At 32.3% G+C, this 14522-nt stretch overlaps 1 protein-coding gene across 6 annotated transcripts in view; it reads left to right on the top strand.

The window, feature by feature from the left end:
- Positions 1 to 6573: 6573 nt before the first annotated feature.
- LOC126887890 (zinc finger protein 431-like) overlaps positions 6574 to 14522 on the top strand; it is a 94463-nt gene continuing 86514 nt past the window's right edge. For all 6 annotated transcript variants that reach the window (XR_007699278.1, XM_050655805.1, XM_050655797.1 and 3 more), the window contains exon 1: positions 6574 to 6773. Coding sequence is in view for 5 of the 6 variants with exons in the window: in XM_050655805.1 (XP_050511762.1) it covers positions 6653 to 6773 (121 nt within the window). In the remaining variant the exon portion in view is untranslated. The remainder of the gene's footprint in view (positions 6774 to 14522) is intronic.

A 14522-nucleotide genomic window follows, 5' to 3' on the forward strand; every position in this document is an offset into this window, starting at 1 on the left:
TTAACAATGATTTCGGCTTAAAAAAACTATTGCTGTGTTCCTCAGTATTCATTTCTACGTAATGAAGTAAACTAACCAATGGCAAATTACACATTTTGTTAATTTAACATTTGTATTCAACGTAGTATTTTTAAACGACTGTAAAGACCGCGTCCCACCATCAAATAATTTGATCAAACTGGTTTGAGCACAAACCATACATACTCATAGACGTTTCACGTAAATTGTCAAGGTCAAGACAGCAAATTAGTTACCATTCCAATCCAGAGATGTCGCTGTCAGTCAATTCTCTTGTCATATTTTTAACAACTGACAGTTGACAATTAAATTAATTTGTTATTTACTTTTTATTTTACAGTTTGTGGCGGCTTAATTATTCTATTTTAGTGGTGTTACGTTTTTAATTAGATTTAATCACAATTTTAGTCAAGTGTATTAACCTCCTCTCCATTTTTATGACTAGAATTTTTAGTTTACATTGATCATCCCGTGTTGTGTTTCTCCACATTAAAAAAAAACAATATATGAAACAGTTTATTCCAATAGACAAGTGTGTCATCAACATTTCGGACCTATGTATTTTTGGAAGTTTGTAAAAGATTATAAGGTAATATTTATCTAAACATTCATCCTACAAGATTCTTTCAAAAATTTTCATTCAACTCGATACACATCAGTGCTTTCACGTGACACATAGTAGTAGTGTTTAGCATTTTGAAAACAAATTGGAATATTTGAAGTTTTCAGTAAAATATGGAATAAAACATTGAATTGTCTTTCTGTTGTTTTAATTTCCTGGGAAATTTCATCAAAAATCCCGCAAAATTTATAATTTGAAATTCTCACCTAACTAAAATTTTTCAATTTAGTTCCCATTCCAATCAAGAGATGGCGTTAATTCGATCCGAAAGATTAACATGGTCGTGAAACGTCTATGAGTATGTATGGTTTGTGGGTTTGAGCAAACTGAAAGTGACAGTTAGTGACGTCACATCCTGAGTGTTCATTGTGGATAATAATGAAAAATTTTAATTTTAAATAAAGTACAAACAAGTTATACAACTCAATACAAAAAATTTGATCAAACTAGACTGATAGTGAGAGCACAGATTTTTAGAATTTCAAAAAACTGCAATTGTGACGTCACTTTGACGTACTTCCTCAAGTACGTCAAGTTTGCTCAAACTGTTTGATCAAATTATTTGATGGTGAGACGCGGCCTTAAAATTAAATAAATAAATAAAATGTAGTAAATATAAATATATTCTGTGCACAGCATGTACGTTGTTATAAAAAATATTCCGACCACCTCATAATTTCCAAAACACAATTATTATAAAATAATTTCACCTACATACCTAGTTTACAGTTTTTATTCTTCTTCTTCTTCTTCCTTCTTGTATGTAGGCTTTAAAGCCTGTTTCTTCTTCAATATTATCCTCCTAAATTGTTTAGGTTATCGCACCACCTTTTTCTTGGTCTGCCAATACTTCTTCGTCCATTTGGTGACTTATCTCGTGCTATTCGTACTATCCTATCCTCTGCCATTCTACTAATGTGTTCGTTCCACTCCTGTTTCCGTTTTGTCACCCATCCATTTATGTCTTCTATATTGCATGATCTTCTTATGTTTTCGCTCCTCTCCCTATCCAACAGACTTTTCCCTGATATTCGTCGGAGTATTTTCATCTCTGTTGTTTCTAGTAGTCGTCTCGTTTTAGATGTGTCAGGCCTTGTCTCCGCCGTGTATGTTAATATAGGTCTAATTGCTGCTTTATAGATTCTTGCTTTTGTGTCTTGTCTTAAGTGTTTGTTCTTCCAGATTGTGTCATTAAGAGATCCCGCCGCTTTACTTGCTTTTAAGCTTTGTTGTCGTACTTCCTCTTCAACATCTCCGTAACTGGTTATATCAATTCCCAGATATCTAAACCTTGCTTCCTGCTTTATTATTTTCCCATCAATTTCGATTTTACATCGTAGTGGGTATTTATATGTTGTCATACATTTGGTTTTTTCTGCTGATATTATCATATTGTATTTCTTGGCTGTTGTATTAAAGATGTGTGTTAATCTTTGGAGATCGTCTTCTGTCTCGGCGATTAATGCGGCGTCGTCTGCATAACACAATACTTTGATTTCTTTATTCCCCATTCTGTAACCACGACCTTTATTTAGTTTTTATTTAATTAAAAATTGTTATCTGTTAGTGTAAAATAAATTTTAGTGTACCCATTAACTAAATTAAACAACAAAATGAGAAATTGTAAGATAGATTAATAATTTTTAAAACGCTGTGTAATTATCGGGGACCAGATTTTTTTGCTGTACTGTGCAAGCATTATCGAGCAGGATAAAAAATAATGGCGACTTTAATTTAATAAAATTTTTCTTTATAAAGAAATTGAACAAATATATCGATAGCTTAATAAGAAAGCGTATTAAATTATGATTATAGCAGATGCAAATATTTGAATTATTGATAGTTTCTAGAAAAAAGGTAAAAACAAATCAAATTTTATATCAAACAAATCAAATCATAAAATCATCAAATTTTAATGAATGCATACAGGTAAAACATAATTTGAGTCTTCTTTAACCCATAAAGGCCGCGTCCCACCATCAAATAATTTGATCAAACTGGTTTGAGCAAACTGAAAGTGACAGTAGTTAGTGACGACACATCCTGAGTGTTCATTGTGGATAATAATGAAAAATTTTAATTTGAAATAAAGTACAAACAAGTTAGACAACTCAATACAAAAAATTTGATCAAACTAGACTGATAGTGAGAGCACAGATTTTTAGAATTTCAAAAAACTGCAATTGTGACGTCACTTTGACGTACTTCCGGAGTTTGCTCAAACTGTTTGATCAAATTATTTTATGGTGAGACGCGGCCAAGGTTCATAAATAGACAGGTTGCATGGTAACTTTCCACCAATCAGCGTCGAGAATCTAATGGCGGGAGTGACGTCACCCAGAATGCTGCATTCAAATTCATTCACTTCACTCACTGAAATGAACTCGGAAAGTAGGAATGTATTGAAAATGTGTATATTTAAAAAAAATACGTTTGGATTTTTAATGACTATTTATTTCATATATTCTTTAAAAAATGTGGTAGATACCTGCAGAGTTACAAAAATCATAGAATATAATTGCAATTAAATATATGCAGTAGAATAGCATTACTACTTAATTAAAGCAGGAGATTCTTTCTTGTGTATTGATGTGATCTTGATTATTGATATGAGATAATATTTTTATATGTCATTTAATTAATCAATGCATTAATAATAATCTAATTAATTTACCAGATCACATATCAATATGTTTTCAATCTCAGGGCTTTTTATAAAATTAATTACTTACATACGTGGCTTCTAAGTATTTCTCAATGGTTCCTAATCGGGATAAGAAAGAAAAGAGTAAAATAATAACACATATGGGTTACAATTGTAATCAAAATATTGTTTATTTTATTTAAATGGCCATCACTGCTTAATATTTGCTATATCTTATTATTCTTAAACATAACATTTACACATGGGAATCTTATTTCCTTTTGGTTTCCAATTGAAAGTTTTTATTAACATTTAACTATTATGATTTATTAGCAACAATTCTATTTAAGTTTGATGAAGCTTTTCTGATATTATTGATTATGTTTCTTCAATTTTAAATGTGGTATTTAATACGAAAAACCCATACATTCATGTCCAAACAAATGAGACTGACCTTTTTCTGGTGAACTGAGAATGTCTTCACACAAGACCCGTTTCCTGCTATCCTTGGCTGCAATCAAAACCTCGTACTGGCTTCCAGTAATGTTCTCCTCTGAAACTCGCTCGTATAGCTCTCGTTTCCTGCTTCTGTCGTGATGCTGTGTTCTACCTTTTTCGAAACTGCAATCAGCTACCGGGAACTCTTGGCTCAAGGAGGTTCTTTTACTCTCAACCTGGCCTACCTCTCGTTCCACGATAGATACTCCACACTCACGGAACTACACCGGCTTTCTCACTCTCCGTACACTACCGTCTACTACTGGACTTCACTTCTCGACAGCTCAAAACATTCTGCCTCTATTTGTCATTCATTCCCCTACTTTCTAAATATCCCTTCCAGATTCACAAATCAAACTTCCACCACCAACTCTCATTCGCAGTCTTCCTCAAAACCAATTTTTAATCTTTCTAAATATGCTTAATGGATTTCAAAGAAAATAGTTAATTCCCATTCTAAAATTACTTTCTACTATATACAAATTTTAATGACCTATTCTCTATTTCCACTTAGTCTTATTTAGCATCGGCTAATGATCGAACCTTCCGCGAACAACGATAATGACCTATTATCGATTTCACTTGAGTTTTATTTAGCATAGGCTAATGATCGAACCTTCCGCGAACAACGATAATGGTACGCGCAATTCACTTTGTTTTTTCTAAGCGCATTGTCCCGTGTTCCGTAAGCTTTTTCTAATCACTTCTTAAAATTAAATATAACAATTTGTTGTATACAGGTTGTTCTAAATTTATATGCCCGTGGTTGAGAAAATTGAAAATATTTTATATTAAATTGAATTTTGTTTATAATTATCAAATTTTAATTTTCATATCAAATAGAAATATAACAGTATATATGGGACTAAATCATTCAAATATCCTAGTTATATTAATAATGGGTTGAATACAATTTACTTTTTTAAATGATTTTGAGTAGGTATATAATAATTTTGAATTCGGGATAATGCATGTAGTACATTATTATAAATTCCTCCTAACATGTAAACCATGGTGAAAAAGAGATTCAACTAAAGATTTATGTATCAAAATTAGTAATTTTTCCCTTAAGTTTAATATAAGAGCATCTGATTACGTTAGGTACTGGATTATAATATCTAAAACTATTAAAACATTATGATTCCATTCAATAGGTACCTGTGAAGTTTTACATTAACAGTAAATTATAAAAAAATACAATTTCAGTGCAATAAAGGGAATGTTCCCCATTTTATATGTTCATTTAGTTTATAATTGTTTATTCAAACGATCTTCAGATGGCTGCAATATTGGTTATAATTTTATATGAAACAATTACATATATTAGATCTATTATCTATAGACTTAATTAGATATATTGTTCAATAAGTCTAAGCAGATTGTAACCTACACAGATCATGTAAACTTGATGTGAAGAACTGCAAGAGACATTACAGAACTGTAATGTCTCTATACAAGAATGTCCTTTACTATACAATACAGCAGAAAGAAAATCCAGTAAGTAAGTAGGTACTTAATACAACCACTTTAAAATGTATCTTAACACTTGTAAAAGAGTTTTGGGTTTAAGTTATTACACTAAAAACACTTAATGATATATATCTATAGATACATTATATCTCAAGATATAAACACAAATTAAAACACTAATGATATTTCATAACAAAATATAGCCTCCAAACCACGTATCCTATTATGTTTACAAACAATTCGTAAAATTGATCGTCTGGGTGACGTCACGATGACAATATTTCATTTGTCAATGTCAAAGTTACCATACAACCTATGGTATAGGGACCTTGAGACGCGGCCTTAAAGGCCGCGTCCCACCATCAAATAATTTGATCAAATTTGACAGTTAGTGACACAAAGTGACAGTTAGTGACGTCACATCCTGAGTGTTCATTGTGGATAATAATGAAAAATTTTAATTTTAAATAAAGTACAAACAAGTTAGACAGCTCAATACAAAAAATTTGATCAAACTAGACTGATAGTGAGAGCACAGATTTTTAGAATTTCAAAAAAACTGCAATTGTGACGTCACTTTGACGTACTTCCTCAAGTACGTCAAGTTTGCTCAAACTGTTTGATCAAATTATTTGATGGTGAGACGCGGCCTTGAGATATCTTAATGTAAAACTCAGTGGTTACTTTGGCAAAAAACCCGTGTAAATGATTTATATTCAACGTTTAACGACTTCGAAATCAAATGACAAAGGTAGGTCCGAAAATAGCGTAAAGGCCCCGTCTCACCATCAAATAATTGACAGTTATTTGATCAAACTTGACAGTCAAACTTGACTAGTGACACAAACTATACATACTAACTGTCACTTTGTGTCACTAACTGTCAAGTTTGATCAAATAACTGTCAATTATTTGATCAAACAGTTTGAGCAAACTCCGGAAGTACGTCAAAGTGACGTCACAATTGCAGTTTTTTGAAATTCTAAAAATCTGTGCTCTCACTATCAGTCTAGTTTGATCAAATTTTTTGAACTTGTTTGTACTTTATTTAAAATTAAAATTTTTCATTATTATCCACAATGAACACTCAGGATGTGACGTCACTAACTGTCACTTTCAGTTTGCTCAAATCAGTTTGATCAAATTATTTGATGGTGGCGTGCCGATGCATTGAGTGGCATATCCCGAGCCTGGTCTATTGTTAATATGTCTATGGAGAACACAGACCCCACAGACTCAAAGAGATTGACAGACAGAGACAGACTGACAGTGACAGTGACAGAAGTGACAGTGACAGTGACAGAAGTGACTGACACGTGGACACGCATCACGTGTTGCTTTATTTTATTTATAGATTCATTTTTGTTGATAAATAAATTCGTTTATTACTTTTATTAGTTATGGAAGTTAAAAGTGAAATTAAGAAAGAATTTACTGAATGTGACCAAAAATCAGAAAGTCATCTGTTTACATCAGTAGATCTCCATAACTTAAAAAATGAACCAAAAGAAGATCACCCAGGTGAGAGAATTAATAAATAATAGTAATGATTGTTACAGTAGAACCTCGATTATTCGTCAGGGCACCGGATCAAGGATGTGACGGATAATCGAAAAGACGGTTAACAGAACATTAAAAAAAATTAAAAATTCATAGTACAACTCTCAAATTTTTATTGTATGTTTTGTTTGGCAATATAAGAGGGATTTGTGTTCGTACAATTAAATCGATTGAAAATATTCTGAAATGTTTGTTTGTTTTACCGTTGCTTCACATTTTGCGACGTCTGGATTTCTTAATCAGCATAAGATCATGCAATCTACTTCATTGGCTTCTTCTTGTTGAGAATACCACTCGATGAATTATTGCATGTGCGATGCAGCTTCTCTAGATTATTTACGCAAATCTTTGTCAGTTACAATAGGTTCATCAACATATCTACAGTCAAATTCCAATTCTGTGTCAGCTTCTGAATCTGTCTGGTCCGCTTTTGTTGCCATGTCAACAATCTCTTTATTTGTCAGCAATGGATAGCCGTTTGTGTCCTCATCACAAATCAAAGTAACTTTTTTTATTTTGTTACTTTAAAATTTTTTGCTTGTGTTGTCAATACAAAGTCTGTATGTACCCTGATGGTTAAAAGAGGTGAAGGTTAATGGAGAGACGGATAATCAAGGTTCCACTGTATATTATTATCTGTAGTGGTATGACAAAACTTGATATGTCCGATTTTTGCCAAAATGGGATTATTTGCTTGATACAGGGGTCGGCATAAGTCGGGCAACAAATTTGCATTAAGAAAAAAAATGCAAGGTCACAATGAATTTATTCAAAGAAATTACAAAAGGCATTCCAAAAAGTGGTTACTATAAGTGTTCAAATTCATCCCTATCTTGATCAATGCATTTATTGCAAGGGAGAGACAAGTCCAGTGAAACACGTCAAGCTGTCTGTGAATATTGTCAAATTCTTCCTCAATTGCAGTTCACAGATCGGGAAGGGTGCGTAGTCCTCTTGCAAAATCGCTGTTCTTGAGAAGGCCCCACAGGAAGAAATCACAGGGTGTCAGGTCACATGACCCACGGTGTTCAAGAGAAAATCTAAATAACAGTTGATCGAACCCCATATTTTTTTTGCTGTTATGCTAGCAGTTTCCCTTGTAGACCAAAAATACGTCAAAATTAAAATCGGCTACGGGACACTTTTTTGCGCATGCGTAAAAGAAGATTTTTTCTATTTATTTTTCTGTTTTTTTATTTTTCTTAATCTGTATAATCAGATTTTCATATATTTTAATATGTGTGAGTATGTATATGACATGTATACACACTCACACATATACAAACAGATATACACATACACACACAAATATACTGGGTGTTGAATAGTCAAACGGGCCATAGGAAACAATGGGGAATTCTAAACTGTTGAATTCCTGCGTCCCTAATTATTTTAAATCAAAAGTCGTGAGAAACTAATTGTAGAGGACTGAAATGTGTATTACAAACAAATGTTAAAATTGTTTTACGAATTAAACACATTCCAAAATTTTGCAAAAATGTAAAACAATTGGCATATATTATTAGTCAAATCGACCTCTAAAAGTGAGATAAAAATCTTATGAACAAGCTGTTTTTGCTAAGAATATCAATTTTGGGACCCCAAAAAGATGCAAACCTGTTTTCCACTCCTACCCCCGGGCTTCCTCCTAAAACCACCCCTCGTAGAGGGGGAAACCGAAAACTTCATATATATTACCAAAAATATGTTTATGCTGTACAAAAGAAATGTTTTAAACAACAAATGTAGCTCAGATTTTGTACAAAAATGTTTGTTAGCATTTTTTGTGCAGAATGAACTATTCTTTTAAAAACAACGCTTGAAGCGACCGGCGATTTTGAATGTCAGTTAAGCGCGTGAACTCAGTTTTTTTAATATAATATGTATCAAATCGACAGTAAAAATTGGATATCTTCTGATCAGAGTGTCCTATTACCAAAGATAAAAATACGTTTTATATATAAAAAATTGCAGCTTTGATATCCAATTGTTGCATTTTGAGAAAGTTAGTTTCTATATAAATGTTAAATAAATAAATGTTATGCGATTTTTGCCATTTTTAAGATTCTCATGAGATCAATATAATTTCTTATTTTCATTCACTGGCCGCTATGGAGTTTCCATTATTAGAGTAGAGCACAGTCTTCAAAATTTGTAACATAATATGTCGATTTTGAGTTTTGGCAACCACTATGAGGCATTTGAAATATGCCTAAAACACACTAAATTTAAATTATCTCATTACAAATGATCTCACGTCAGGGAAAATGCTTTCACGAAGAAAGACGTGAGTGGAATTTGTATCTAAAAGTTGTTTGTTTAAAGTTGTTGTTTTTTTAAGTAGTTTAATTTCGAGGAACTTACTTGTGTCATCGATCAGAAGCAGTTTTCAACATTTTAGATCGTTTGTAACGTGAAAGTTTAAATTCAGCGTGTTTAGGCATATGTATTTCAAATGCCTCATATTTGTTGCCAAAACTCAAAAGCGATTTTTAAAGATTTGAAGATTGTACTCTAATAATGAAAACTTCAAAACGACCAGCCAATGGAAATAATAAATTATATTGATCTCATGATAATCGTAAAAAATGTGCCAAAAAAATAATGTTTATTCCTTTAACAGCTACACAGAAACTGACTTCATTTGCTACAAAATGCAAAAATTAGACACCAAAGCTGAACATATTTTATCTTTAAAACGCATTTGGATTTTTGTCAAAAGGATGCTCTGATCAAAAGGTATCCAATGTTGACCGCAGAGTTGAAACAAATTTTATTTAAAAAATTGAGTGCGGGGGCGTAACTCACATTTAAAATCGCCGGTCGCTTCAAGCGTTGTTTCTGAAAGAACAGTTAATTCTGCACAAAAAATTCTAACAAACATTTTTGTTCAAAATTTCAGCTACACTTTGTTTATATTCTTTTTTATACGGCGTAAACATATTCTTGGTAATATGAAGTTTTCGATTTCCCCCTCTACGACGGGTGGTTTTAGGGAGAAGCCCGGGGGTAGGAGTGGCAATCCTTTTTGCAGGTTTTTTTAAGGTCCCAAAATTCATATTCTTAGAAAATTCAGCTAGTTCGTATGGTTTTTATAGGTAAAAACTGACTTTTAGAGGTCGATTGGACTAATAATACTCTGGCAATTGCTTTAGATTTTTGCAAATTTTGGAATCTGTTTAATTCGTAGAACAATTTTAACATTTGTTTTTAATAGTGATTTCAGTCCTCTCTACAAATAGTTTCTCATGACTTTTGATTTAAAATAATTAGGGAAGCAGGAATTCAACAGTTAAGCATTCCCCATTGTTTCCTATGCCCCGTTTGACTATTTAACACCCAGTATATTTGTGTGTGTATGTGTATGTCTGTGTGTATATGTGTGAGTGTGTACATGTATCATATACGTACATACTCACATATATTAAAATAAATGAAAATCCGATTATACAAATAAAGAAAAATAAAAAAACAGAAAAATAAATAGAAAAAATCTTCTTTTACGCATGCGCAAAAAAGTGCCCCGTAGCCGATTTTAATTTTGACGTATTTTTGATCTACAAGGGATACTGCTAGCATAACAGCAAAAAAAATAGGGGGTTCGATCAACTTTTATTTAGATTTTCTCTTGAACACCGTGGACCGTGCGAGTCATTCAATGATTCCTTGTCTGCCTATTCATTCTCCAAAATGAACATTAAGGTACTCCCGCACACATGCCACGTAGCTCGACGCTCACGTGCTATCATGACATCGATACATCTGTCTTAAGCTGCTTAAGCACTCACATGTATTAATCTATTTCAACAGCTTTGCTGGACTTATGCCGATTTTTGGAGAGCATTGCCTGACTTATGCTGACACCCGTATGTTATTTAGTAACATTTCTTCAAGTTGGCAGAGTTTGGTATGTCTAGGGTTGTGCTGGTAAAAGCAGAGGGATTGGTATTTAATCTGCTTCTTTGGTCCATATTAAATAATATTGTATTTAAATTCTAATAACATATTTATGATAAATATGGTGGCGAAACACAACTGTGGACCTGGAAGGTAAACTACCCCTCAAATAAAAATATTTTTATTATGTACAATAAGTAATTTTCTCATTTGATATCAGTACATTATACACTTCTCGAAGAAATTAACGCACCACCTTAAAAATGGGTCATTTTTTATGTTTAGAATTTCCTAAACCTCTTGTCCTATTTAAGTGATTTTTTTAATATTGCTTGGGCTTATTCTTTAACAATATCGCTGTAATAATATTGTTGCTAGGCAGGTAAATTGTCATTGTATACCGGGTGCACCAATCAAACTGTGATTTTTTCTCACAGTTCATGTCACCCTGTGAAATATTCTAGCATTTATAAAATACTGAAATTAAAACCCAACCCAACGAACCCCAAGTTCGTGTGACCCTGTGGAATATTCTAGCATTTTTAAAATACTGAAATTAAAACCCAACTATAGTCTTATGTTTTCTTAACATGTTTTCTCAACAAAAGTTTTTTGATTCATTTGCTTACGTTGGATAATAAAAAAAAGTTGGGTACTTTAAGAACTAGCCTTGTTTTTCGTCAATACAGGGAGTTCTTAAATAAGTATGGCAAACTTTAAAGAGTAAATTTTGCATAAAAAAATAATGACAGTTTGATTTATAAACGTATGTCTGTAATTGCTTCATTTCCTAGATAAAATCTCGGGTGTTAAAATTTTTCTTACAAACTTACATTTTATTTTTTGGTCTAAAACCGGTTAAGATACTTATGCAAATTAAATTTGGTGGCTTTTAAGAGGTAGTATTTTTTTATATACAATTAGGAATTTAATATTCACCATTGACGTACATATGGGTAGTATGACCCTTATGTGTGCCAATGGTGAACATAAAATTCTTAATTGTATGTCAAAAAATGAACATCTCTTAAAACCCACCAAATTTACCGCCAAAATTATCCACCGGTTTTAGAGCAATAAATAAATCATTAGTTTGTAAGAAAAAGTTCAACAACCCCTATCTCAGAAATAAAGCATTTGCGGACATCCGTTTTATAAAGCAAACTGATATTATTTTTTCATGCAGAATTACCCCCTAAAGTTTTCCATACTTATTTAAAAACACTCTTTATTTATTTATTTTTTATTTATTTATTAACGGGATAAACCCAATACATACAAAATACAATAAAGCAGAGCTTTTGTCATAATAATGAAGATACAAAGATTAGACACACGTAAAACTACAACTATAAAACACAAACATAAAAAATAAAAAACAATATAAATTATTTTCAAATGATGAAAACAACTGAATCAATTACAACAGTTAAATCTATTTAATTTTTTAAATTTAAAATTCAAGACGCTCGAGTTCTTGTTTAATAGAGGAAATTGAAGAACCAAACAGATCTATTAGATCAGAGGTTCCCAGCCTTTTATGTCTGGCGACCCACCTTCTGATGTTTTTTCATATTCGAGACCCTCCCTCACCCATGATAATATACAGGGAGTTTGGTAAATAATGGGCCATAGCTTAGCCTTAGATTCCTGAGGTTAAAATAGGTCGATTTAAGCTAACTTACCTTAGTACAAAAGTTGATAATAACTGAAATACAGGGTGTCAAAGTTAAACTTTTATTTTATTTATTTTTGAATATTTCCTGACAGGCATGAGAAAACAACACGAAATTTGGAAAGTAGTGCTGGTATTGTACAATCTACTAAATTATGTTAAACAAACGTTTCTGGCTACTACCAGAGGCGTACGATGGGGAACGTGTACAGTTGACCCTTCCCAAATTCTACGCCACTGGCGAAATTTCTATTTTAGTGCAATTTTTTTATTCTCCAATACTTTCTATGTAAATAACATGCTCTTCATTCGTAACGATAAAGCCATTAGTTTTCGAGATAATTGAAGCTAAAAACGAAGGAGCATAATACATTAATCAAAATAAGTGTGCCTTTTCATTTTTAACTTCAAATATCTCGAAAACTAATGACTTTATCGTTACGAATGAAGAGTATATTATATGCATAGAAAATATCGAAGAATCTAAAAATTATGTTAAAATAGCAGTTTCATCAGTGGCGTAGAATTTGGGAAGGGTCAACCATTCACTTTCCCCTATTGTTCGCCTCTGGTAGTAGCCAGAAACGATTTTATTTAACATAATTTAGTAGGGTGTACAGTGCCTACACTTTCTGCTAAGTGTCACACGGATATGTCAAATTATTTTAACGTATTCTTTTTTTTTAAATAATTTATTCTTTATTTAAATCTTTAAGAACTATGTGTGCCCGGTACTATAAAACTATTTGACATATCCTTATGGTACTTGGCAGAAAGTGTAGGTACTTTACACCCTACTAAATTATGTTAAATAATCGTTTATGGTTAATACCAGAGGCGTACGACAGGGGAAAGTGAATGGTTGACCCTTCCCAAATTCTACGCCACTGATGAAACTGCTATTTTAGCATAATTTTTAGATTCTCCAATGCTTTCTATGCAAATAATATACTCCTTATTCGTAACGATAAAGTCATTAGTTTTCGAGATATTTGAAATTAAAAATGAAAAGGCACACTTATTTTGATTAATGTATTATGCTCCTTCGTTTTTAGCTTCAAATATCTCGAAAACTAATGGCTTTATCGTTACGAATGAAGAGTATGTTATTTACATAGAAAGTATGGGAGAATCAAAAAATTGCACTTAAATAGAAATTTCGCCAGTGGCGTAGAATTTGGGAAGGGTTCACGTTCCCCCATCGTACGCCTCTGGTAGTAGCCAGAATCTTTTGTTTAATATAATTTAGTAGGGTATACAGTACCAGCACCACTTACCAAATTTCGTGTTGTTGTCCCATGCCTGTCATGAAATACTCAAAAATAAATAAAATAAAAGTTTAACTTTGACACGTTGTATTTCGGTTATTTTTAACTTTTGTACTAAGGTAAGTTAGCTTAGATCGACCTATTTTAACCTCAGGAATCTAAGGTTAAGCTATGGTCCATTCTTTACCAAACAACCTGTATGTGTACGTTATTCAGCTACTGTAAGAGCCACGCCGCGACCCACTAGTGGGTCGCGACCCACCGGTTGGGAAACGCTGTATTAGATGACTAAACTTGTTTTCATACAGGGTCAATCTACTAATTGGTGCATATTGACCATAATTTGTAGCATGCCGTTGTTCCTTGAATATTTATGGATTTGGTGTCAATCTAGCAGGTATATTAAATCACACAAGACATCAATTTTTCGGAGTTAATAACACCAGAGATAATTTTGTGAAGATAACAAGTATCCAACATGACTCTTCTGCGTTCAAGAGTTTGTAAATTTAATCTCATATTGTCATAGGTATAATTTCTAACTGTTAAACCCATCTTAAAAGCTGCAAAACGTAAAAATTTGTTTTGAACCTTTTCAATATTTAGGATTTGATATGCATAACTAGGTGACCAGACAATAGAACCAAATTCAATAATTGATCTCACGATACTGCAATATAAGATTTTTATTGTGCGAATTGATAAATCTTTTGATGAACGTAATACAAAACCCAACATCTTAAATGCCTTTGAAACAGTATGGTCAATGTGAGAGTAAAATGTTAATTTACAATCAAATATTATACCTAGAGTATGCTTGGAACCTTCATAGTGTAAACACACACATTGAAGACGAGTTCATTCATTCAT

The sequence above is a fragment of the Diabrotica virgifera genome, chromosome 1 (genome assembly GCF_917563875.1).
Source record: "Diabrotica virgifera virgifera chromosome 1, PGI_DIABVI_V3a".
Classification (NCBI taxonomy): Eukaryota; Metazoa; Arthropoda; class Insecta; order Coleoptera; family Chrysomelidae; genus Diabrotica; species Diabrotica virgifera.